The following is a 27,903-nucleotide window of genomic DNA, read 5'->3' as shown; positions in this document are numbered from 1 at the left end:
TTTTGACAGTAATGTTTATTGAATGAACAACCATGCTGACTGAACACGTCCACGATCACATCACAAACCCAGAACATCTCCGTCAGGTCCTCCGTCGGAGACGAGTTGAAATTCAGGTCGCCGGAGCTGCATTTTTTTTTTTTTTTAAATTTAATTTCGGGATGATACGACCTCAACTTCCAAAATCAATTCTTGAGACACAAGTGGAATGAAACGCAACAGAATATGAATGAGCACGAAGTGTCTGATTTCTTTCTATCAGCGTTTCCGGAGCAGTGGTGGTTAATTTTCCTCTTCACTGTGATGAACACTTGACTGTGACCTTTAGGCTTGTGCTCCACCACTGAGTTTGTGTTTAGTCGCAGTCTTCAAGTCATTCAAATTCAAACACAGAAAGCAATCATTTTCCTGTCGACGTGAATGGCCATTGTGTGTGTGTGTGTGTGTGTGTGTGTGTGTGTGTAAATCGCAGTATCCTATAATGACACATCGCCTCCATCTGGACAATTCCTCTATTTTCTTTTCTTTTTTTACATTTTGCTCTGCGTGCATCTATCCGTCGCTCCTGATGACGTGAAACAGCGTGACGTTGTAGAGCACCTGGTGTCCGTTGTTCCAGGTGTACAGCGCTCTCTCTCGGGGGTTGTAGTCCATCATGCTGATGTGGGAGTACTGGTTGTGGAACGGGATGTCGGTGTACTCGTACGTGGAGGAGTTGGTGTGGTAGGCGAAGTGTACTTTGGCCCCGGCCAGGTGGGAGTTGGTGACGTAGAGCGTGCCGCAGATCATGAAGGACTCCCCTGCGCTGCGCTTGGGAAACCCCGTGTCCCAGCTCCGGAGGACTTCCAGCGAGCGAGAGTCCAGGCGACTCACCTGCGGACAGAGAGCGACTGTCGGTCACAGAGGTCGCAAGATCGTGAAAAAAACTCGAAAGCATCCATTGAAGAGATGAATCTTCAAATGTCCTGTTTTTATAATCCCACGTTTGTGGAACTGGAGACTTTAGCATTCATGAACAATCTTTTCTTAAATCAACAAGACCTGTATCGGTATCGGCACATATGCCAGCCGGTAAGCAACAATTAATTGCAGAAAAGACAAAGATTGTTTATTATGATTAATGTTTATGTAATCAGGCTTGCAAAGATTGACATACCTGCTGTGCCTTGTTACTAAGCTACATCCAGCTGCTATTCTGCACATTTGCGATATGCAAATAAAAATAATCCTGCAGTGAACGTTGGAGAAAAGGTTTTTACTCTTGGCTAGGTGGTAAAGCTTGTGTATCAATGAATTAATACATCAATAAATGCCAAATGTGACAAAATGCAAAAAGGTCTTGTGAATAAATTATGATACGTAAAGATTTAAATATCTAACTGATTCTTTGTGTTTTCTTTTCTATTGTCCAACGATGGAAAAGTTTACTGAGCCGTTAATTTTGTTACATAGTGTCTGTTGTACCTGAAGTGGAAGTTCCTTACACACACACACACACACGCACACACGCACACACACACGCACACACGCACGCGCACACACAGTCAAGTTTTCATGAGTTTTGGGGACATTGCATTGACGAAGATTAATTTCCTGGATACTTGACTTAACAATAACTACCAGCAGCCTAATCAACCCTAAAATGTAAGAGCTCTATGTTTTGGTATTTTTCCCTCATTCGGTTCCCAAAAGGCGAGTGAGTCCCCACAATGAGAGTGTGTAATCGGTCCTATGTCCCCAGCGGACCAGTAAAACCCACACATGCACACACTCTTCTTGGCCCCCAGGAGTATAAGCACATAAAAGGAAGAGAGAACATTAGGCTTATACCGTTAATAAAAATTAGGTTATGTAGAACTACATTGCACCTGGAGTTCATTATGATAAATTACATTATTCAACACGGCAGCCTCAGCTGTTTTAATGGGAGTGGGAGTTTACGACTTTTGGAAGGTAAAGCGAACCTGCTGACAGCAATAAGTCTAGACTGGAACAAACACATCAGTGGGTTCAGATTTTGCCTGTCAGTTAACATTAAATCTCTTCTTCGCTTATTATATGTGTTCACTTATCACAAGAGAGACTGTACCATAATGTTTCCAGCATTCGGGATGGAGGTGTAGACGGCCCAGAGGCCCATCTCGTCGGCCATGAGGTCGATGTCGGAGGACCCGCCCCAGCTGTAGGGGAAGGTGTTGTTGTACCCGGCTCCGCTCAGGCTGCGCTGCAGCAGCACGCTGCGAGAGCGGAAATGGTACTGCACCTGAAGAGAGAGAGACAAAGACGCAAGGCATCTCTCACTCGGCTCGTCTTGGCAAAACGGTCACTTCTCCTCGCTCCAGTCTCCTACCAGGATGTTGCTCTGGTGCTTGTTGTAGATGAGCGAGCCGTTGTAGACCACGTGGCCGGTTCCCGCCCAGGGATGGGGCAACAGGTGCTGCACAAAGTTCTGCCCCTTTGTGAAGTCCCCCATGGTCCTGTACTCCTGCACACGCCGGCCCTTGTAGTAGCCGTCCATCGACCACACCTGACGGGAAAGGTGAGAAGGAGCCGCTTTACCTTTGATCCTGGCTCTGCAGGCGGGATGCTCCATTAACACCCACCAAGCCTGTATTTATGTTCAATTTACAGAGATCCATAATGGTCACCTGCAGCAACTTGATTAGATAATGACAAGCTGGCTGCCACTTACACGGCACACCTTGAACCAATGAAATCGGTGACAGTAAATACTCTTTAACTGACCGAACGGCGGTTTTCTAATCATAGCTTAGCAACCGTGACAAGGCGCAGCAGGTCCGGCTTTTGATTTCTCCGCTGGGGCTGCGGTGAGAGAGATATTCAATGAGTTAAGAGCGGTTGTGCTTTTTTTTTTAATTAACCAAAAATACAAAAAAAAAGGAGTTACTCTAATAATGTAAGCTGCAAACGTCGGGATATCCGGATACAACTCAACGAGCAGCTTTTCTTCTAAAACAACAAAAGGAGTTCGGCATTAGCTGCTTTTTTTATGGTCCTAGATGCGGCTAAATCTGAGATTTTATGGTTATATTAGCGGCTCTGTCTTTATCTTTATTGTATTTGTGGAAATTTAGCAACCAGAGCCAAAGCCGTTACACACAATAATGTTGTGTTTGTTGAACACGCGGGTCGCCCTCAACGAAAAATGGAAATATGGACATCAAAGCACCAATCTGTGTTTCCCCTCCATGTAGGTTATGTTTTACAGTAATGAGCATCCACACAGAGTTATGTTTATCATTACTTGCATTATAACCCAAGATTTATGTTTATTTATTTTCTGCGGGAACTGCTGAGGATGCCACGCAGCTTCAGGCTCAGTCTTTCAGCATGAGATCTTGTATTTAGCCATCAAGTCCACATCTGTTAAAGCGAGTCAGTCTGAAGCTGTTTTCAACCCACACAGAGTTCAGATGAATTAGCTACCGATCGCTCGCTAAACAGCGAATACAATCTGCGAGATGGTTCTCTCCATCATCGTCCATAACCGTCAGAGCAACCCGGAGACTGACGGAGAACGAGAGAACGAAGGAAGGGGGGAAAAGAGAGAGAGAGAGAGAGAAGGGAGGGGGTGGGGGAGACGAGATGGGAGGAAAATTGCGCATCGCCAGCATGGAGGATTAATTACCCAAAGAGGAACGAGAGGTGAAATAGATGAAAGAAAAGAGCAGGGAGTGCTGGCAGGAGAGAGCATTGTTGGGGAAAAAGATCCTTATTATTCTCTCACTCAAACCCAGAAAAGTGCAGGGCGGAGGAGATGGACCGGATGAAAAAAAAAGGGACCCTTTCTGTCGTGGGTGAAAGAAAAGAGAAAATCTCTCCTGCAGTGCATGGCACGGCGTCACCATTTTTTTTTTTTTAAATTACAGTAAATTTGTAGCCGCAATATTTTCAAAATTGTCACAGAATTAGGATTCGTTCAGACAAAGGCGACTGATTGCAGTGAATCTGAGGGCCTCCAAGAACAGTGTTTAAATGAGACGTTTGCAAAGACAATGAAACAGACCGACTGCTCTCTCTCTCTCTCCCTCTCTCTCTCTCTTTACCACCAACACTGCCTCCTCTAAACACTCCTCGTTCCAACCATTTCTTTCCTGCTTCAGCAGTTAATCTGATGAAGCTTTCTCTGTTTTAATTCTCTTTAAAACTGTGTTTCAAAGGATCTGGAGTCCCTTTTGTTTTCTGGCAGCTGTAACCGTCTCCCATTTGAATGCACCACATGCTCTACATAAACAAGCCCCAGACGCCGATTATACAACGAACGGGCGCGTTCTAGAAAGTGAGCAGGGATGTGTTTTTGTTTTTTTTAGCCGTTTCTTGAATTCACGCCGTAGTTTTTGTTTTACAGATTGTTGCAGCGTCGGCCTGCTCCCGTACACACCTGCCTGGAGGACGGGCTCGGATTTATAGTTAGTGTGAAGTTCAGCTCGTGAAAAACAAATGGCGTCGCTATCGTTGCCTGTGTGGAGTTGTCCGCTCCCTGGAGTCACTTTTCGACACCTGCAGTTCAGTCCAGTTGCTCCAGAACAAAAAGAAAAGCTTTTTTTTTTAAGTTCTGGTCCGGTTTGCGTGGCGTACGACTCGCTCGTTCGTAGCGTCGAACTCGAGGTTCAACAGCAGTTCGCCCTTTTCAAAATCCGTCCATCTACCACGGGGGAACAATTGCAATTTACTTCGTTGGCTAATCATTATGCAAATGTGCAATCCTGCTAGATTATTTAGTAACACTGAAAACCGTGCGTCTATGTAGGTCACAGGGACGCGCAGACCGAGTGCGTCAAGCAAAACCGAATGGAAGTGACAAAAAAACAAAAAACCGAAGAAGAAGAATTCATCATCGTCACGAGTGGCGTTCCCGTCTTATTACCCAGAAGCCTCGCTTCATCTCCAGGTGAACCTTTGTGAGCGCTGTTGAACAGGACCGCGGGTGTTTGTCTCCTATTTCCTCGCGCTCGGAGGGAGATCGATCCACGGTTGGTGCGGAGAGGAAGAAGATTTACAACTTTAATGTTTTCTGCAACAACATGTCTTTGCATATCTTCCTCTGTGTTGTTTGTCTTTGTCGTCGCCTCCAGAGCTTCTTTCATACCTTCCCGCCTGTCCGTCCCGACTGCTGCTCTTTTGATCAACCTTCCCTCTCCTGTACTCTCCTTGTTTCTTCCTCTTTCTTTCCACCCACTCTTTCGTTTTACTGTCTCTCGTTCCTGCTTCCCATCTCCTCACCAACATGCTCTCTCTTTCTCTCTCTCTCTTTCTCTCTCCCTCTGTTCTTCGCCGTGTGTCTCTCCTCCTCCTCCTCTCTCTTCCTCTCACACTTTCAGCAGAGACATCTTGACAGATCAGGGGATATCCACACCTCAGCAGCTGTTCTCAAAGACAGCGACAGGTGTGTGCACGTGTATGCATGTTCGTGTGTGTGTGAGTGTGTGTGTGTGCGTGTTAGAAGTACAATGTGTGCACACAGTCACACACTGTTGAGCTAATGAAGAATTCATAAATGCCAAACTGGGACCCTGTGCAGATACTGTAGTCATGGCTACCAAAGGATGTATGAGGATGACTTACAGTGTGTGTGCGCGCGTGTGTGTGTGTGCATGTGTGTGTCACTATAGAGGTCGCCTGTAAATTAAATGATAGATTCATGATTCTTTTTTTTTTTTTTACTGTTCAATAAGATTTTTAAATGATATATAATAAAACCACACAATGTTATCCTCATTTTGTGGCTTTATGTAATGTAATCAGTAGACGTCGCTGCGTCGCTCGTAGTTGGGAACGCGCTATTACGGCCATGACCTTATGAAATATCAAAGGCTGCCAAAGTCACCTGCAGCTACTTGTTTGCTGTGAAAGATTCAAACAGTGTTTGGAATTGTGCTTTTATTTCCTGAGAGATAAATCGCTTTTATTGTTTCTGTTTCTGTTTCTTTCATAAGAATAAACGTGGTCTTTGAATGAAGGTATCCACTCCTCCCCAAAACGCCGTTAAAAAGAATGCAGGTTTAAAAAGAGAAAAAGAAAATCAGCCCTGTAATTGTTTACGGAGGAAAGGAAAACGTATCCGACCTATTTGTTAGGCCTCGAGGACACACACACAATGCATTTTGATGAGAAACACTAAATGTACACATAACAAGTTTGTTGACGAGAGAACTCCACAGGGCTCCTTCACGATCGAAAGAAAAGCGGGATGGAAGTGATTTCAGCAGATTACAGCTTTTTCAGTTTCCCGATCTCGTTCATAATACAAATCCAAAACGACCGCTTACCGGCTGTGTCTGGGATACGACAGCAACACACACACACAGAGAGAGGGAGAGAGAGAGAGAGAGAGAGAGAGAGAGAGAGAGAGAGAGAGAGAGAGAGAGACAGCTTCCTATTTTTTGGATAAGTATGCAAACAGACACTGGGACCCGGAAACAGCCCCGACCCACAACTGTGACAGTCACACTGGTAACTGGGAAAACGGAAGGCAATAACTGGGAGACGGCGGCGGCTGCAGCGCGCCGCTCCTTCTCATCACCAGGGAGAGGCTCTAATAGGGAACAGGCAAGGGTCACCATGGCGATATAAATCACACCTGGCAACTGGGAGACAGTCTCCTTGACAACTAGCTTAATATGCGCCCGTGTGTGTGTGTGTGTGTGTGTAGGAAATGGGCGACGCGAGTGAAGACAAAGTGCACTCGGGAGTCATGTTGGAAAGGAGGCAGAAAAAGGCAGAAAAGAAAAATATAGACCTTACCTTCACTTGTCACACACACACACACACACACACACACGGTGTACCTACCCTGCTGTCGGAGCTGGGAATCATTGCGTCAGTCATCCAGGAGCCGAACCGGGACCCCGAGGCTCTCACGGTGATCGGGGTGCTGACTGCAGTGAGGCGGCCGCAGCCTGGTCACAAGAGGGACGGACGCGTTAAACGGGGAAAAGAACGGGAGTTTTTGTATTTGCATTTATAGTGAAGATTATGGAAGTGAAGTAGCGACGTGCGCTCATATTTTCTCTGGGTCGGCGTTGAGCGATGTCGCCCGTCAAGGTCACCTGGCCGGCTTGTTTGTGATTTACCAAAACTAAGTGAAGTCCATTCAGGTGATGTGTTTTTGTGTCAAAAGGATGTGCTGTTCAAGAAATGTGTGCTGACAGCAAATTAGGTATTTTCGCACATATTTTTGATAAAATCTCCGCCTTAAACGCCAGACATTTAACGTACTTCGCCATCCTGTTCAACTTCATGACGACACACCAACGATCAAAAAAGTTACAAAATGTCACATGGTTGCAGATGTATACATAATACAGCATGTATGGTAGGTAGTTATGGTAGGTAGTTATGGTAGGTAGTTATGGTAGGTAGTTATGGTAGGTAGTTATGGTAGGTAGTTATGGTAGGTAGTTATGGTAGGTAGTTACGATCTCTCACGTCACAGTGGTTGAAAACCACATGAAGGTAGATTTGTGTCTTTTTTAACCATGCAAATTTCTAGTTTGCAAGTAAATTATCTCCAAATCTTTGCTCTCAATTAAAAAAACGCTCTCAAAAAAAAAATGATCTGAAAAACTAAAAATTTTTCTCCAAAAAATACATTTTCTCTCTCTCCAAAAAAAAAAAAAAAATCTCTCAAAAAAAGAAATTTGCTGGCAAAAAAAATTTCTCTCAAAATTTTTTTTCTCTCAAACAAAAAAAAAAACGCTCTCCAAAAAAAAATACACTCCCCCCAAAAAAAATTTGCTCTCAAAAAAAAAAAAAAAAATTAGCTTTTTGTTGAGAGCACTGTTTTTTAAAGAGCCATTTTTTCTTTTTTTTAGAGCAAATTTTATTTTTGAGAGCATTTTTTCAAAACTCTTTTTTTAGAGCAAATTTTTTTTTTGTTGAGAGATAATTTTTGTTTTGAGACCAATTTTTTTTTTGGAGAGATTTTTTTTTTTTTTGAGAGCAAAGATTCGGAGATAATTTACTTACAAGCTAAAAAATTTGCTCGAGTAAAAAAGACACAACTCCGCCTTCATAAACCCACTGCTTCAGAGTACTGCTGCGCGTACCGAGCTTGTTCATGCAGCTGTGGAGCCTCGTCTCCAGCAGCAAGACCCTCTGCTGCAGCTCCTCGTAGTCGTACGCGCCGATCTCTTCCTGAATGGACGCCAGGATGACGGACAGGTTGAGGAGCTCCAGCCGCAGGGTGGCCAGCGTCTGCAGGTCCAATCTGTACTGCTCCACCACGGACAGAAGGGGCCGCAGCTGAGACATCTGGCCCTTTAACTCCTGCGGGTGCATTAGAGACACGAGGGGGAAATAAGTTAAGGGTGGACGATGGATTGGATGGTGTAACGCTGTCTTTTGGCCGAGGTGGGCTCGGAGTAGAGGCGCCGCTCCTGAGGTAGTTTATGTGTCTGGTCAGGGTGCCCTCTGAGTTGGGAAGAAAGGGTGCTTTCCATTCAGCTAATTAGGCTTCCTGTCCTCGCTCCTCCATCCTGCAGCCTGTGACTCAAACATTGATCTGGTGAGGAAGCTTCCACAAGACCCAACAACATTGTGTCTGGAACAGTTTGTATTTAGGAAACAGTGAGAAGAAAATGCTCTTATGTGGAAACAGTATTACTCAACAATTAATGTCACTGCGTGATTTAAACACTGTAGATGAGATAAACGACTTGTGGAGACGGGAATAAAAGCAGCAGTTGCAGCGTGGTCATTCATTAATCATGATATTGAAAAAAGGATTAGCTGCGTGTTTAATCTGAACGATGAACGCATCATAAAAGTTCTCTTGCAACTTTGCCTCTTTTTCTTTAACGGCTCATTTTATTCGCTTCATCTTTCCTTCTTTTTCTTGTATAAAGTGCACGTTGGCTCATTCGGGGAGGATACACAGACACACAGTCTTTTCTTTCCAGCCACAACGTGCATTGTTATTATCGTCCTATATTATCAGCCCGAGTCTTAAAAAGTATCAGACTCGCTGCGTCCTGTGTTTTTCTTCCGCAGACAAATTACATTACCAATCTATAAAGTAACAGCAAGATAAAGGCTGCGGGTGTTCTTTTTGTATGGCTGATAATACACACCGAGTGCACACTGAAAACCCCGCAGATCTCTAATCAGTGCTGCAGCAGCAGTCATCAGGTGCCTTTCTTTGAATTCCCCTTAATTATTTATGCACTAAAAGGGTACCCACACCCGAACCAATTACACTGTTCCTTTAATCAGCGTTCAATGTCAAAATCTGTCTGAGGGGAGTGTGTTTTCGGCGAGGTCTGACGACAGGGAGCCACCTGGCGCACCTGCTGGGAGTACTGTGGACTGACACTCAAAAATTAGCTTTATCACACAACGTCAGAACGTGTGAGCGCTTTCTTTCCTGTGTTTAATTTTCATATTGAAAAAAAAAACCCTGATCTAATTGATTTGGAACTTTCTTCTTCTTCGTTATGTGCGTGTCGTGAGTAATTGCTGTTCCCTTCCTCGCACCTCTCTCTCTCTCTCTCTCTCTCTCTCCCAATCCCGCTGGGGAGGAGCTGTGACGCGAGGATGAGACAGAAGTGAGGGAAGCGAGGAGCCCAAGTGAGCGAAATGGAAAGCGCCCGCGGGAAACGCTGGAGGGACGACACATCCCATCTGGCCCCGAGAGCGCCTCTTCCATCCCACAGGAGGAGGTGGGAGATGCGGATGAAGGAAAGTCAGCCGGGGCGACTAGTTCGCTGGCACTGTGACCCAGATAAGCAGCATGAAGAGGAAAGAGGAGTCATTTATTTGCATTTTCTTTTGGCCTCCCATGAACCGGATAAAGGCCGCCTTTTCTGTGGCTGAAAAAACATCGTCTGGCTAAATTTAAGCCAGCGTGGATTTAAAATAACTTTTCTTTCCGCAATCAATTTGAAGACAGTTTCATATTTAATGTGCATTTTATGCCCGACACATGACTCATAAAGGATTTTCCTAAAATACCCCCCCTTTTATTTCTCTGTTTCACTCACAATCTTTGACGTCTTTTCACCCTCCAAAAACTGTTTGCCGTGTGTGAAGAGAGAGGAGTCGGATTTGATGTGAAGGATTAAAAGAAGTGTCAAAAGACAAAAGAACCTTATCGTCTCGTCAGAACCGCTCTCACACAAACACAACAACACATCCAGGAAACAGACTTGGCAGTCAGTCAAACCCTTTATGAGTCGAATCTCTATCCCGCTATCTTCAAATCAGGGATCTTAACACGTTAACTGGAGCTTTTTTTTTTTTGCCTATACCGAGATCAATTTCTACATTGTGAAACAGTGTGAAAATCCTGCTGGCCGACCTTTGGGTTGGCCACTTCATCCTGACTGATTGGTATTGACATCCTTATTTGCATATAATTGCAAATTCATTAATATGCACTATAATCAATCTCTGCAAAATGCTGGAAATGTCACGGCCCGTTAACCAGTAAACACTTTACCTAGTTAATTCCCTCCCCCCCTCTGCCATGCGTCCTCCTCCTTCATCTTAATCTCTCTCTAATCTCTCCCCTCCGGTCTCACTCTTTTATCTCTCCCTCCCTCTCTGCATATAACCTTTACCTCCCCACTTACTCCCCTTTGCTCATCCCTCTCATCCCTCCCTCCCTCTGGGAAAAATGCTAATAAGCAATAAACCATCTCCTTTTCTTCATTTCCCCTCGCTCTTCTCCATCGTGTCTCTGAAGCCCTCCATCCAAGAGCCCACCTTAATCTCTCTGTTTGACCTCCTGTTCTCCTTTCCCCTTGTTTCCTTCACCCCGAGGGATGAAAATACTGTTTAGTTATTGATAAACTTACTGTAGCTGCACATCGCATAAATATTCACCAGTTCTGCCTCTCAGTGCAAAGGCAAAAAGCTTATGACTGTGAAAACCCCCAAGGAGCAACAAGCTTGCTCTCACACACACACACACACACACACACACACACACACACACACACACACACACACACACACACACACACACACGCTAACGCTAACTGCATAAAAACTTAAAAACAGACCCCTGAGCCCCGGATGTTGTTAAGAAGATGCTCAGCAAAAGATGAAAGGCAGAATGGATTTATGGGGAAGTCAGGGGTTGTGTGTGTGTGTGTGTGTGTGTGTGTGTGTTTGCTTTCAGACTCATTATGGAGCCTCTGTCCGGTTCATATGGAATCTCACGCATATAAATGCTTGATATATTATCTGTAATGTTTTGGGCCGGGTACCCTTAAAAGCATACCATTACCAGACGCCACAGACATGTATTATTATAACAGCCATACTTTTCCATCATTTCGGTGGCATCTCCTCTGCGAGCCGGAGTGCCGACTCCCTCGACATGCACCTTGCTCAACATCACAACACCGCAGACCGCGTGGGTCGTAGCCGCTGGCTTTTTTTTGGGCCAGCCTCGTGTCGCATTACATCAAAGAACGCTCGCAGTGATTTGCCAGATGTGAGAACAAAAAGGTTTCAAATCAAGTGTCGTTCAGGTGTTTCATTAGTTCAAATGTGGAAAAACTCCCCCAAATAAAGATAGAAAAAACCTTTTCACGGGGGAAAAAAGGAAGAAACCTTCAGGAGAGCAACAGAGGAGGATCCCTCTCCCCGGACGGACAGAAGCAATAGATGACATGTGTACCGAATGAACAAGGTAACAGAATTACTGGTTAGTTTGGTCGATACCCAGCCCTGATAATGTTGGATTAATAATCTTCTAATTCAATCTTCAAAGGCGTTGGCCGTTTACGGTAATATGTAACAAAAGTCATCAAGCGATTAGTTTAGCAGCTTCGGGGTAAACCGACGGAGGTTCCAGGAAGTTATCTTTAGGATGTAGTTTGTGCAGCTTTTATTACATTTGGACAAACCCAGACCAGTTGATTACAGTCCTTATGCAAAGATGAGCTCACTGGCTGCAGCTTCATATCTACCAGATATGAGAGATATTAATCCGCTCATCTAACTTCCCCAATCAAATTTCCCTAAAATGTTTCTCTAATCCTTTAACACTGTACTAATGCTTTCTGTATTGTTGACGCCACTGGAGTTGAGAGAACAGTATCAGCATGGAAGGATAGAAACAATACTTACTGAACTAGTCAATAACATCTCATGTCAGTTAAATCTCATTGAACTCATTGAAGGAAGTGGGTTTTTGGTCCGACCGCATCATTAAAGCTCATTGTGTCGCACAACGTGTACTTACACGGGGGAGTTATACGCGAGCGGAGACAGTTTACAGGGTTTTACTACCTTTTAGTTCGGTGTCATTAGGAGTCCTCAGCCGCCACGAGCAGACATAAAACCGGCAATGTCACAGCTGATTTAACTGTTTGGATCATCCGCTCCTCATTCCTCAGATCCACAGCCTTTCACTCTCTAAAGCTCTAGAGATAATCTTCCACTTGCCTGCTATTTTTTTTTCTTTTCTTTCTTGTAGCTGGCACAGACGGCTGCCAGCGGCACCATGGCAGGAAACACACACTGATGAGATTAATACTCCAAATATAAGAGGTACAGCACATTTAGATTTCCCCTCAAAAAAAGGCAACATATTCCGCCTTTTTTTATCTTCTGTCCTGCTCGTTTAAAGCGCTGACACCCGACTGAAAGATAATTGTGTGTTTTACATTCACTCCCTCTGCTTTTGTGCGTGTCAATATCAAGTACATTTCATCGCTGACAGACGGATTCTCGCTTCTTCTTTTTTTTTTTTTTGGACAGCTCGAAGTCTTAATGTGTGCAGCGATGCCGCAGTTTTGCTGGCACCTTCTGCTCAAGGCCGTGTGACACTTTCTTTTTTTTTACGCAGCGGACATGAAGCCAGTGGATCGACAGCTTCAAGACAAAATCCGTCCCCTCGATGAAAAGATGCTCGCGTGTATGAGTGCAGGCGGAAAACTTCAGCTTGGCATGCGTGAAATCAATGTTTTCACACCAAAGGTTATGTGTTCCCTACAGCGACTGTCTTACACTGTGTGTATGTGTGTCTGGGTGTCTGCCTGTGTGTGTGTGTGTGTGTGTGTTTTACCTGCAGGCCCTTGGCCGTCAGAGCGCGGGGGTTGGCGACATAAGTCTGCAAACGTCCATCCACTCCTCTCAGCAGGGGCTCAGAGTCTCGGACATACTGCAGGTCTCTGGATGTCCGCAGGTCCACCACCTCCATAGACTGACTCACATTCTGAACCTGACACACACACACACACACACACACACACACACACGGTGTTGACACGATGAGCGATTACTCCCCGCATCGGCAGAAACGCTTGCGATTGATGTCGTCTGTTGTTTGATTGCTGCCACCTGTTATTTGCTTCTAAACACCTGTTGTGTGGTTCAATATGGCCGTGTGTTGATTCAGTGAAATATTTATATAAAAAACGTCAAAAAGATCCATTTTATTACGCACGATATCTCACGTGCAAGTAGTTTTATCTTCCCGTGTTAAAATAGAAACAGGAATCAGAATTTCACGTGTTGAAACTCACATTGTCGTCGTTTCTGAAGTTAATCCACAGAACACAGAGAGATTATTTATCCTTTACTTAGTTTCAGATCATTTCTAACGTGTCCAAAATATCGAAATATCTGACAATGCACTACTAAAGGTAAATTATGGGAAGAAAAAAAAGCGTTTACAGCGTTCCTGGGACACCGTGACGATATGGTTGTATTGTCATCATTGCTTATTAGTGTTTATTTTGGTTGTTCTTGATGTGTCTTTGGATATCTTATAAGGAATGCTAATACCGCTGTCTGTTTGTGTATATTCAAATAAATAAAGCTTGATGTGAGTCACTGGGACAATATTGACTTCATTATCTAATCAACCAGATTCAGAGTCATCGGCCCGCCTCGCGGCTCGGTGAGGCTTCACTGTCGTTCAGCTTCATGCCGCGACATGCTGATCTTTATCAGGTGAAATGTTCACCATCTTTGTGTCGTGCAAATGAAAAGCTGACATTACATTTAGCCGACGCTTTTATCCAAAGCAACTTATATGTTTGCTCTCGCCACAGCAAAAGGGAGGGGGGGGGCAATTTGGGGTTATGTTTCTTGCTCAAGGAGACATCGACATGGATTAGCAGAGCCGGGCGTTCAAACCGTCAACCCTCTGATTGAAAGACTGGAACACTAACCACTGAGCCACAGTCCCACGAAATATCCGTGGCAGATGACTCAAAAAGGGACAAATGAAACAAGAGGCGTCCGAAAATGTGTCTCGAAGATGGATTCAAATTCAGGGAGTACGCAACGTTTTTAATACTTTTCCACTGAGGAACTGGAATATTAGTCGCACATTTCAGCGTAAACTAAAAATGTCCGCCTTTCTGAGGGAAAAGAAGGACAGTTAAGTCATTAGAGTTCATCCTCTGGGGAGCACGAATACAACATTTACCTGGTTCCAGAAAGAAACCGTCACGACTGAACTGTGGTGATATCCTGTAAAATCTATGAGCACTACGGGAGAAAAAACAACTCCATCCATCTTCATTTCAAAAAGGGAAGGTGGCAGAAATATCAATGACAGATGAGTCAAAAAAAGGGACAAATGAAGCAAGAGGTGTCAGAAAATGTGTCTCTGGGTTTACGAGCGTTCTGTGTTTGGGGTCGTTGGCTCGAGAACATGACGCAAGCTCACACGCATATCTCTCTTCTCTTTGAAGGAGCTTCTCATCAGATCTATTTAACACACGAGATCCTCACCTAGTCTGCTCGGAAGAAACAAACACTCCCACGCTTCTTCTCATTAACCACCCTGAAAGGCTAACAGATACTTCAGATCTCTTTTCATTTGGACTGGAAAAACAAGCGTTGGGGGGGGGGAAAAAAAAAAAAAGGAGAAGATAAGCAATTATAAAAATGCCCCAGATGTATGCAACACAAACAAACAAACAAAAAAGAAAAAAAAACACACACATATCCCACTATAACACATGCCAAGGAGGAAAATATTTAACAAAACACGTGTAAACCCTTCCAGGAGCACACACACACACACACACACACACACACACACACACATTCACACTCACAGCAGGATGGAGGTGTCACTTCCAGAGACACGCTGAGCTAATTAAGATTCATAAACGCAGACGCCTCCCAACAGGAACAGAGGGAGGAGGAGAACTGAAGTTATTTCAGACACTGTTCATCTTTCTTGTTATTACTCTTTCTGTGTGAGGTGAGCACGAGGTGCAGCATCAGCAGCGAATGAAAATAACCCCTCGTGATGTTGTTATCGCTCGCCGGGCCGCGGGTTCACTTTTACTTTGGCGAGAGAACACGGGATGTATAAATCCCGATGTGTGAGCCTTTTTCCGCTGCGGAGCACGCTTTGGGAAATGTTTCGCCGGCCGGATGGTGCTCAATAATTCATCAGCTTCTGTCACAAATCACTTTTTTTATTTCTCTCTCGAGGACGGCACATATGCAACGGGAGGAATGTGCTGACGCGGCCAGATGCGTATCCTCACGTAAACACACACACACACACACACCAGCTCGTAATCATTCATGTATGCAGAGCTGACCCCTTGTAATGTAGATCTGTCAGTTTAAACTCCTTTTTTTTTTGGTGCATATTGAGTGACTGGGAGTCTTCAGAGGATACAGCTGCTGATGTATCGAGGGCTACGTCTGTCAGTGGAAAACCTGTCTGTTCATGTGTGTTTCTGCGAGTGTCAAAACAAAGAGGGAGTCCAGTGAATATTTCATTCCAGTATGCTGCCTTTCCCCCTGTGCTGCATCGCAATGTTGACCAATGAAACATGCGAGGATGCACTCAAGAGTCAAGAGAGATACAGACTTGTACACACACACACACACACACACACACAGACTTGTACACACACCTGTTCAGTCAGCAGGCGAAGCTGTCGACTCCGAGGGTCTCGTTTGCAGAGGTTTCGTGCCGGAGCGACCACCGTGCAAACGCACCTGCCGTCGGGATCCGAAGCCGTGCTGTACACCTGCCAGCCCTCCTCCGAGCCCGGGTACAAACCCTGCACACAAGGCGCGCTCTGTGTTAATGAAGTCGCCGCATGCAGGAGGACCGAGAACAGCTGTGCGTTCGACAGAGGAGAAGGTCAGCCAAGTGATTTATTTTTTAAGTTATTTTCGTTTAATTAAAATCACACACTTTTGTAAATGCATTTGAGTCTGAGTTTTATGTTCCACCTCAGAAGCCAATTTATGACCTTTCAGGCAAAGTCCTGTGATATTTCATACTATCTTGTACTGCTGAAACAACAAGTCAATGAATATATATGTGTGTGTGTGCAGACATTGGTAACAATCTTGGTAATCAAATCATCGGCAAAAGCAAAAAGGAGAAAAAGGTCACTGATGCCAGCTTCTAAAATGTGACCATTGACCCAAAATCAGTAATAACATTTAAATGAAATATCTTTGAGCGGCTGTCTATCTATTGGGCAAAACAAGGAATGTGAACGTGTAATATCTCATCCAAAATGAGCATTACCTGTTTAACGTACACCTTGTACAATATAATTGCCGAGCTTGTAATTTCCTCTGATGAACACGTCTCAAAATCCTTTATTTTTGTCCCCCAGCTACCTCTAAATTACTGGATCTCTAAAATCCCTAAAAGGTTTCCATTGAGGGCAATTCACTCAGACGCCATACTGTAAATACATCAAGTGTGCAGCGGCAGCTCCGTGATCACTGGCAGTGCGTAGAGGAGTTTGTTGCCCTCAATCACATCCCTCGGGACCGGCTTTCTCTTCAGGCGTTCAACTCTTATACGGTACGTGTTCAGAAGGCTCATGCAGCATCAGTATATGGGCCACAGTCTATAGGGGCATGTGTAGGAATCAATGAAAAAAAATGCGTATATGAATGTGATAATGTAACAGGAATAGCAATTACCGTTAATAAGGCGGTGAGCTGTGCTGCGCTTCTTTGAAGCAAACATTGACTATTGAGGCCACAACTCAAGAACCTTGAAGTGCTCACATGTCCTATTTTTTACGTTGATCTGTTGCTGTTTTTTGGGGGGAAATGTGTTTTCCAAAAAGACCAAATGAGTCATATAACCGAAGCGGTTTCTTTTATGATTTCCTCGAACACACATTTGCTCAGCATCTCAGTGTGGTATTCAGGTCAGGCTGTTGTTTGAAGGGCGGACAAATATTTTTTCCCTTGAAGAAAATGTCTCCGTCTGTTTCTACCTGACTGGTAAATCGCAGCAGGATTTCAGGAGCTCCTCACTTGAAGCATATTGTGGTTTCTAGCGGGGGGAAAAAAGAGGAGAGCGCATGCATGCTCTTTGCATTTTATTGTACTTGGCTGCAGCATAGACAGCTGTGTCTGAATCAGATATTTGTTGCAGCTATAATCAGCTGTGACGTCGGCCCCGTTCCTGTGTCCAGGAAAGCTAGCAGCAGAACTGGAGAGTTTCCACCTTTCACATCCACAGACGGAGCTGCTGCTCTCTTTCTCTCTGGCAAAAAACAAAAAAGTCACCAGCTCCCCTGAGATCCCGGAGATCTGAACCCCAAAAAAAAAAAAAATAGAAGAATATTTCTACCCTCCTCCCTCACAGTCCATACAAATGCACAACGGGCGCTTCGACTCTTGCTGGTGAAATCAATACACACTCTAAAATACACACATTTCGTCATGTTTTCTTGAGACAAGAACAACAACAATGTGAAACCAACATGAGACGTAAGGCTTTTGCACGTTGCCTGTGACATTTTTTTTTGCTTTGTTCAGGCAGAGGACTAACGAGCGGGATCCTATTGACCGAGAGAAGCGTCTGACAGTCTGTCGGAGGCAATTTGTTGTAAAGTCTGAGCTTTTCATTGAGTTTCCTTTCAGCAACATGAGTACGTTTGAGGTCCCTCTGGTAAACAGCTACACGGTGTGTGCGTGTGTGTGTGTGTCTGGAGCTTTTATTGAGAAAGGTTAAAGACGTAACGGAGTAAATCTGCTCTGCTTCTCTCGAGGCGTCGCGAATATGAAGGTAGATTTGTGTCTTTTTTACCCAAGAAAATGTCTAGTCTGTAAGTAAGTTATCTCCAAATCCTTGCTCTCAATTACAAAAATGCTCAAACAAACAAACAAAAAAGAAACGCTCAAAAACACTAAATAAAAACAAAATGCTCTCAAAACTAAAATTCTGTAAAAAAAGAAATTCTCTCAAAAAAAAAACACAAAAAAAGCTCTGAAAACAAATTTTTTCTCTCCCCAAAAATATTTTTGAGAATTTTTTTTAAACATTTTTTTTTAGAGCGTATTTTTTTTTTTTTAGAGCAAATTGTTTTTGGAGAGAAAATTTTAGTTTTAAGAGCTTTTGTTTTTTTAGAGCGTTTTTTTTTTTTGGAGCAATTTTTTTAATTGACAGCAAAGATTTGGAGACAGTTTACTTACAAAATAGAAATTTGCTCAGGTAAAAAAGACACAAATCAACCTTCATACACAAGATGAGCTAAAAGAGCCAAGACTTTCCTCCCGACGCACACTTTTAAAATGCGGCGCACAAATTGTGTTTAAATCCGCGTCAGCGAGCGCTCGGCACTCCTCTGCCGAGAGCAGCCGTCCATCCGACAGGTGTTGCACATCGAGACGCTGATTACACAGCAGGATTATCCCAAAGGCGTCGTCAGGCCGGTTCGCAATTAAAAGGTCGCTCTGGAACGTGCAGCTTTTTCTCGCCACGTCACGGCGCCAGTTTTGAGGCAGCGCTGCCATTGCGTGCTGTCACGTCCAGCAGAGCTGTTGCCCGTGAATTAAATGTTCATTTCTTTCACATTAGTTGTCTCTCCAATGTCATTTTTTTTGAGAATTTAGGCTGTCGACGCAATCAGCCTAACAACTCTTCCACCCTCATGGTGTCCCTCCCAGATGTTATCTTCAGTCATAGTTCAGTACCTGATAAAAATATATATTTTTAAATACACAAGGTGTAATAATCACGCCGTTTAATCAGCAGCTTGATGTGAAACACCTGCACGGTGGATGGACAGGCGCTCGCTCACTGAAGGAGAAACTATTCTGTGCTCAGAAACAAGTCTTTTGTGTTAAAAAAATAAGTCTGACATCTCTTATTTCAATTCGTGAAAACAAAACTGTTCCATTTTGTTACTTTTGTTAAGTGCATAAAGGTAAAAACTTGAATTATTTTGATACCTTAACATTAAATGCTGAATTTAAAATGCAACTGAATTCATAACATTTGAAATCTTTGACTAAATGAATGTATGTGTGCAATTTCAAAAAGTTGATTTCAACTTGATTTTATTAAATCAATTTCAATTTTGATCTTAACCGTGGCCAAAACTTCAAGATGAAAATTTCTCAGACCACCCGACTGACAGATGTTTGGATGGATTCCAGTCAGGCTTGATTAATCCATGTAATCCAGGTTTTAATCTTGGATTTTGGTGAGACCAATCCAACTGGAGCAACCTGAGCTTTAGACTCGATTTGAATTTCTAGATAAAACCTAAATTTGAGCAACTTAAAAATGTACACTTCAGTGTGAATTCATGAAACTAATCAAAACTAAACAACAAAGTGAGTATAGTCCATGCATATGTTTACTTTCCAAGTAGCCGAACCAGGTATTAATGTTTTAAATCTAGTTTTTGAACACATTCAGACGACATGAATTCAGATGCTTCTCTATTTAAATTTCACAATTAGATATCGAGTTGGGAGAAGAGTGCAAAGACGTTTTAATGACAACGTGCGTTTGTCGGTGTGATTTTTCAAGGCTGCAAACAGCAAGATACATTCATCAATAGTTCCAAAATACTACCTATGTTATATAATGACACGTGTTTCTTTTTTTGGGGGGCTTATTTGGGACCTCGTTAGGTAAGACTGAGGTGACAGCAAACGTTCCCCGAGGTCCAAACGTTGGACCCGATTCACAAGCCATTAGATTAGAAAACAACTCTCGGTCTTCAGTTTGACCTACTTACGGCAGCGCTAACATTTAGGAACAGTGTGAAGGTGCGGCGGAGCTCAACCTGACGCACACCAGCCTGTCACAGTAATCTGTCTGAGAAGCTGCCCTACAAACCCTGACAGGGAAGGAACAGAGGAGGACGCTGGGAGGACTGAGACGCTGGGAGAAGGTACGGCGAGGAAGAGGAGGAGGAGGAGGAGGAGGAGGAGGAGGAGGCCGGGAGGGAAACGTCTGATAAATCAATCAGCTGGGTTTGGGTGTTGTAACCTTGAAGTCCCATTCACAATAGAGCTGACGGTGGCAGGAGGGCGGGGGGGGTTCAAACAGGAGGACGTGGATGTGATGAGAATGTAAGCATCGTTTGTGCCTCCTGCTCGATGTAATTAAACAGAGGAGGACATACGGCACCTAAGGGCTCATTTCACACAAGGGAAAGATGATAAAAATCTACTCAGGCGGTTCAGCTGATTGGGATCACTGCAAATAGAGAGAGAGAGAGAGACGAGCGCTAACGCAGCTAAATCTCAACAAGGATTCGACAGACGGTAGTAAAGCTTTAGGACAACATGCAACGCTCCAAAAAGTGCAAACACGCAAATCTAAGCGTCGACACGTCGTCGTCAACCAGCACTTGCACCCCGATAACAACAAACAAACAATGAATGGAAACTAAAAGCAGCTCTGGCTCGGCGGTCTTCTTCCTTCTCACGTGGGCCCGAGCCGCGGCACGACAGGAGCCAGTCACACTTCACCCTTTCATTAATTCGAAATGAAGTGTGGTGTTTAGTCAAGCTGAATGAGAAATAATTCAACAACTGTAATGATGGCGGAGACACACAGCGTCCCAACAAACAATAAACCGTGTATCAGCGGTGCGCTCGAGATCCGACCGGAGACGTACTTTTTTTTAAACACAAAACACACGTTTTACATTGACAGCGGTAGGAAACGTTCAGCTTCCTGGTGACAGCTGCCGCCTTATTTTAGGTGATAGTAGCTATCGTATTGCCTCATTTCAACTTCCAGAGTTAGCGCTTCCTCGCCTCCGAAGCCAGCGGCGGGAATATTTGAAACGGGGTGGTCAACAAAAGTTAATCTCAAAGCAAGCCAGTAAAGTAATGGATAAATAAATGGTTCAAATATGTTAAAATAATGGATGAATGGTTGAAATATTGAGCTTAACATAACAGATTAATTGAAACACCGTAGTGAGCTATAATGCATGAACTTGACCAAACCAAACCAATCTCAATTGCATGAAAAAGATACTGGAACAATATCCTCTTTTTATATAATAAAAAGTGGTGAGTAGCAGCTTGTGTTGAACACGACGGGTCTATGCTAACGAGCTGCTAACCACATAAATATACTCCTTACAATACAACGTTTAAACTAAATTGTGTGTGTTTTTAAATACATACTGTTCACTTAATGTCAGTTAATGTAGCCTGAAGTAGCACCTCTACCTCTAACATCTCCATCTGTTCTCACCCAGCTCTTGTGTGTGTGTTTCTTAGTGTGTCTGACTTTGTGTGTAGGCGTCTACTTGCATGAGACTGCATGCACTTTGCTGAACTTGCAGAGTGCCGCCACACAGCAGCTGCGAGGTGCCTCTCGAGCCAGAAAGCTAAATCATGCAAAGCCCAAGAGCACACAAACGTGCACACAAACGTGCACACAAACCCTGTCTGTATGTGCGGCGTGAAGGGACCTGCACGTGCATCGGTCCGTCATCTACATGTCAGGGAGTTGCTAAGGCAACAAATTGCTGGCTGTCCCACGGGTGAGTCAGCCATCGCCAGGAGAAAAATCACCCCAGGAAGTCAGAAAGAGAGCAATCCTATTACACTTTGTGTGTGTGTGTGTGTGTGTGTGTGTGTGTGTGTGTGTGTGTGTGTGTGTGTGTAGCTGGTGCATACTGTACATTCAATTCATGTGTTCCTTATGACTCATATAAACACAGAAGATTATTTATTTATTTAGTCATTAAATGCTATTTATTCCTCACATTGGCAACACACTTTTCCTTTCAAACGTTCTCAATTTGCTCCTCTCAAGATCTTCTCTTTCTTGTTCCTTCTCCTCCTTCGCTCTATTTTTTCCGCACCAAGGAACAGATCAACTATTATCTGCTGCATGTTGGAGAAATATGCCAATTTCCACCATCACTCTAGACAGTCTGGGTGTTTTTTTGTGTGCAATTTCTCTCGTACAATGCAAAGAATGTCACGTTAGAGACCCGATGCAGTTGTATGTAGAGAGAGCGAGGGCGTTGATGTGTACAAAACAGCTGACAGAAGCATTGGAGTGAGTGCACATTGAATGAACACAAGATAACTTAAGCTGCTGGTCGACAAAAATATCTTTCATTCAACTGACTGACTCCTACATCTCCAGAGAATGTGAGAGATGAACTTCTAGCGGAACAAAATAAAGCCCATCTTTTTTGTTTTGGAACATAATTATTTATCCAGTGTGTGTGTGTGTGTGTGTGTATACAAAATACATACGCTGACGATCCGCTCATGTGTGCCCTCAGAGGAAATGACGGTTCCATTGAGTCCGACCAGCGACGGCAGAGTCTGGGACATCCAGTTAGTCACCATAGCCATGGTGCTGAGCACCGCGCCGATCTTTAACATGGGAACACTCATCCTGACGCACAAGCATCCACACTACACACACACACTCACACACACACACACGCACACAGGCAAACAAACAAACTCTGCTGGCTGGTTCTCACACGCAGTCCAAACTCTTCACGGCAGTCATGCTAAAAACCAACGCGTGCACAACATGATGCTACAGGTAAAAACGTTTCTCCAGCTCCAGTACCCCCCCCCCTCCTCTCCTCCAAAAAAAAAACAAAACACCACAGCTGGGATCGTCCCACTGCCGAAGTCTTCGCCACTGCACTGCCACAGGTTAGAGAATAAATCCTGGAGTCGGTCCAGATGTCCTCATGTGAAGATGCATCAAGTCCAAACATCCAACGCGGGGCTCGGGGCTGCAGGAGATGCTCCCGGTCGCTGGTTAGGTCCCACTGATCTGTGTGTGTGTTTCCTGGACTCCTTTCTTCCCCTGGCAGTAAGAAGCTGTGGCTGAGCCAGCGCTGCTCTCTCATTTATCCACTAACTCTCTGCCTCTCCCTCCCTCCCTCCCTCCCTTCCTCTCTCTCCCTCACTCCCTCTCTCTCTCCGTCTCTCAGACACACTCGTCCATCTCTCCCTCTCACTAATGCTCTCATCTATCCTCTCAACATTTTCCTCCTGAACAATGTTTCCTAAATGAGCAAACGGACAATGTGATATGTGATATTTTTTGAATAGAGAAGGAAAAAAAAATTCTGCTTCACATTTTATCCTCTATGCTTTTGTTTCCTCCTTTTCCTATACCCAGACTCCTTTTTTCTCCATATTTCCCTGTCCTCTAACGCTCCATTTTTCATCTTCATCTCCATAATCACATCCCTTTCTTCCCCTCTCAGTCCATTTCTCCCACATTTTTCTTTACATTGATTCAATGGAAACGGCTCCATGAAAGCACAACGCTGTGTGGATTGACCTGTTCCTGATCTGTGTGTGTGTGTGTGTGTGTGTGTGTGTTTGTCTGCGTATGTGTCGCGTACATCGCAAACCGGTGCAACACTGCCCCCCTGTGGCCGGCAGTCCCATGTCCCGGGTTTAACCTCCGCATCGAGCTGTTTCACATTAAATTTAATCAAACTTGAGATGAAGTACAAGATGTTCAGGCGATGTTTTATTTGATCTGTGTGTGCAGTGTTTCCATGGAGACAACAAACTCCCAAAATAACATCCAGCTAACGTGCCACTGGAGTATTATGGGCTGTTTGTACTGTATGTCGACCTGTCAAGGGACCGCAGATCAAAAGAAGCCTGTGACTGTGCCGGAGAGGTGTCCCAATTCCACTCTACACGCTAAGTGTGTGCAGTAAATAATGAATAAACTTAACTTCATACTATCAGGAAGTGACACAATGCATCAAACTGCAGCGTTGTAACGAAAACGCAGATTGAACTTCACAATAAGACAGGGCATATTTATTTTTCCACAGAGCTGTTTTCAGTCTGCACACTGACAGCTTTAGGAATACTTTATTTTGTCACGTTTCATTTAAAATACTTGTTTTTTCTTTTGTAAATAAATGCAAACACGTTAAGTCGATGTCTTGATTAGTCGCCTGGACGTGTTGATAACCGACCAACGTTTTTGAATCATTTTTCCATCCCACATGTCAACCATTTGTGCCTCTCAATTGTGAGGATTTGATGTTTTTCCGTGTCTCATGTGTCAAGAAATAGTTTTTTTTTTAGTCGAGTATGAAATTCATGGTTTCGGGATTTATGATGGCCGTTTGTCACTACTGTTTTGACAGTTCGTGGACCAAATGATTAAGTGATGAACCAACTGGCAGAATAATTTATCATAAAAATGTAATCGTCAGTTGAGCCCCAAAAGATTCAAGGGAAATCGAGCACCTGTGAAACTAAGAGGCATCTGGCGTCTTCAGTGAAATGTTGGAATGACTCTTGTGTTTTGTGACATTTGCTTCACTTCCTTATTGTTTGGGGTCTCACGGGTACCACTACTGTATGCTTTTTTATCAAAAGATTACTGCAAAATCAACTCATGTACTCTTTTTCGACATATTTTTTTTCAAAAAACAAATTTGATGAAGGTGACAATACACAAATGACCATAAAGCATTGTTAATACACCAAACGAGGATATATGAAAATTGATATCCGCTCTACAGACTATGCACGAACAAATAATGTATATATTTATGAGTTAAAAAATAAGTAAAAGTAAAATATAGAGAAACAACCGGTACGTCGTGGTGTTACTCATGTTCGGGGTCGACATGAGACACCAGAGACTACTCTGATGTACAAACAGAAATTTAACTAGAGTTATTGGGATATTCATAGAGTTACTGCTACATAAAAATCACGTTATCCAACCATGTTGTACAGATGCAGACACCAAACAGAAGTAATGCATCATAAACGGCAATAGAGTTTCATATAAATGTGACATGCCATAAAGTATTAAGCCGATAAAACAACGTTAAGTATATTTTTTTAGCTGCTAATGACCCCCCACAGAACATTAGGGTTAATAGCTGGTGTGTGAAAGGGAGCCTCTCACGGTGTTATAACAAGCACGTGTAACTGCAACTGAACTACAAAAGGACACGGCTGCTCTGCGGTTCACGCCTGAAGCGATTATGTCGACGATTTAACTACCCATCACTAAATGTTTTATTGTGCCTTTGTTCTCATCAACAGTTACATGCTCAGGCTTTCTTGTCTGAGTAAAGAACCCCCAGGATACACATGGATTATACATAAAAAGCCCTTCAGCGAATACGCTGAACCAACATGAATATTTCAATCAGCAGCACTTAAGAGACGGAGATGGAGGGCCACAATAGAGCCGACATGACAACCGAGCAGTGTGAATCGCCTTCGGGGTATTAATGGTATCCTTTTTATTTCCAGGAAACATTTACTACTACTACTAATACTACAGCTAATAATAATGTGTTTTTGTACAGAGCAAAACAACAAAGCAAAGTTGCGAAATACATCACAGAATGGCAAATAAGTAAAGACGGCAACCCAAATGAGCAGCCACAAAAATGAGCCAAGAGTGTGTACATCAAAACCCACAACAAAAAGAAAAAAGATGAGCACAAAACGACAAGATAATGTGATTTCAGGAGTAACTGAAAAGAGGACTCTGACATGCTGGCAAGAACTCCTCTGGCAGCAAATATTATATTTATCCAGTCCTTTTCATGCTGTCGATGCATGCAGCCTTTCATGCATTTTGACACAGTGTAGAAAAAAGACATAGTGTGAAAAAGCAAAAGGGAATCTTTTACAGGATGTGCTTTTTGGGAGGTATAAATACAGACCACATGCAAACACAAGCACGCTTTGCCAAAAAGTGTGTATGACTAAACCCAACTTTGTTTTTCTGTCCTTTGAAGTTAAAAATGTTTTAAAATGATCATCATCTGATGACTAAAAGAGGGTTTTCTCCCTTCATAGGACACAGGTGCAAACTCTCTATCACCTTTATCTCTTTGACATGTGCTGTTAAATTGTAGAACTGCAATCTCTTTTGGTTTCTGGTGTTCCAACACAGAGGTTATGACATTACGAGTAGGAGGGAGGGCCATCTTCTTACCTTAGAGGAGCAGACAGTAAACAGCAGCAGCAGCTGCACCCGAAAGGCTTCAGGCGGACCCATCCCCGAGCTTCTCTCTCCTTCAGGTCTCTCAAGTCTTGACCCGGGTTCGGCTCACCGCTGGCACAAACAGCAAAGCACACGCTGCGTCTGCTTCAGGTACCGCTGAGACCGAACACCTCTGAACACCTCAGGGGGGTCATGGACCGCTGCGGCGGCTGGACCGGAGTGACTGAACCGCTGCTGGCTGTGGCAAAGGAACACAGTCCTGGTGTTGGCTGCATGCTGAGGAGAGCCACACAGGCGCCAGCTGGAGAGGCCAACTGTCTTAGAGAAGGTGAAAGAGGGGGTGTGTGTGGGTATAAGGAGGAGTTGAAGCAGAAGGATAGTGGATGTTTGTGTTTGTGTGTGTGGGTGACAATGCATGCGTTGGTTTCGGGTCCTCGTGAAGAGAACAAGGGAAGAAATCGTAAGAGTTATGTTTGGAGTCCAGTTGTGAGGATTTGCTGCTTTTATTTGTCTACTGTGGTAATAATGTATCCAGCATATTTGGGACAGCTATTTTAAGACATGGACTTTGGGCATCAGGGGATTGTAGCAGCCGTTCTCTCCCAACGTTGGGCCGATAACTGATAATGAAAATTTGTTCCAGAGGTATTATTATTTTTGATAGTAGTGCTGATGCAATACCTCAGTTAAAGTAGCAGTGCCACAATATATATATATATATATATATATATATATATATATATAAATATATATATATATATATATATATATATATATGTATATATATATATATATATAAATATATATATATATATATATATATATGTATATATATATATGTATGTATGTTTTCATTACCTTTGGATATTTTGTTTCTGTTTAACATAATATGCCAAACTTTATTCAGAACCTGTTTTCTGAACACTAGCAGCCATGCAGGACCTTTTGCCTAAATAAGAAAAGTATAACCTTACAACTAGCAACATTGTGGATGACACATTAAACACAAATTAGGAACATTTTCCATTACTTTTCTAAGTCATGACATTAAAAACATGATAAAAATGATTGACAGTGAATATCAGTCATTAATTTCATCATTGCATGGGTAATACTGCTTTTACGAGCATTCTTCTAGTGTTAACGTTAGCTAGCTAGTTTACGTGCTCGTCTTTAGCTTCGAACATGTAGCATTAACAGGTTAGCATGAACGTTTGACCCTGTTGGTGTTTGGTTGAAGTCAGATAATCGTAAAAAAATATATATATTATTTTAACCTCCAAGAGCCAAGAATTGTTGTCTCTTTCCAAAACGAGTCGACACATTTATTGACAAAATATTTGATAAAAGACCAACATCCCTGTCATTAGCCACACTGCTAGCATAACCGTTGGTGGTTTAAAACAAATAAAGCTTCTTACCTTTTTCTTTTTTTCCATCTCTATGTACACTGACATCTATCTTCAGTCAACACAAACTGAAAAGGAATAAAATATTAAACAGTGTTGGACTGTTTTGTTTTTTTTAAAGCTCAAAAGACATCCAATATGCACACCGTGGCGTTAGTTAACGCGAATTATGACGTCACGTCGTCTATATTTAATTGAGAAAAAAAAAACTATTAGCAGGTTAAACTTTTCTGTGTTCATGTGCTTCCTCTCATTAATGTTTCAGCGTCGTGGTTGCCGATGTCAGATGTGCTGCATGATAAACAGAAGAAC

At 43.3% G+C, this 27,903-nt stretch overlaps 1 protein-coding gene across 3 annotated transcripts; it reads right to left on the bottom strand.

Moving 5' to 3' along the window:
• On the bottom strand, nt 1–27,813 carry LOC137792846 (noelin-2-like). Of its 3 annotated transcripts, none has more exons than XM_068588617.1 (9): nt 27,604–27,813; nt 26,174–26,500; nt 15,867–16,016; nt 13,040–13,195; nt 8,070–8,289; nt 6,814–6,920; nt 2,351–2,527; nt 2,090–2,263; nt 1–873 (listed from the first exon to the last, which is right to left on the bottom strand). In XM_068588617.1, the coding sequence occupies exons 2-9, from the start codon at nt 26,234–26,236 to the stop codon at nt 553–555; spliced, it is 1,368 nt and encodes a 455-aa protein (XP_068444718.1). In that variant the 5' UTR covers nt 26,237–26,500; nt 27,604–27,813; the 3' UTR covers nt 1–552. The 3 variants fall into 3 exon arrangements, with proteins under 3 accessions (XP_068444718.1, XP_068444719.1, XP_068444717.1); XM_068588618.1 differs by having other exon boundaries at nt 26,174–26,420; XM_068588616.1 differs by lacking the exons at nt 26,174–26,500; nt 27,604–27,813 and adding an exon at nt 22,462–22,784.
• Between the last annotated feature and the right edge of the window lie 90 nt (nt 27,814–27,903).

The sequence above is a fragment of the Clinocottus analis genome, unplaced genomic scaffold (genome assembly GCF_023055335.1).
Source record: "Clinocottus analis isolate CAN_PGR_092001 unplaced genomic scaffold, fCliAna1.0.p SCAF_22, whole genome shotgun sequence".
Taxonomy (NCBI): Eukaryota; Metazoa; Chordata; class Actinopteri; order Perciformes; family Cottidae; genus Clinocottus; species Clinocottus analis.
This window is presented reverse-complemented; position numbering and strand designations above follow the sequence as displayed.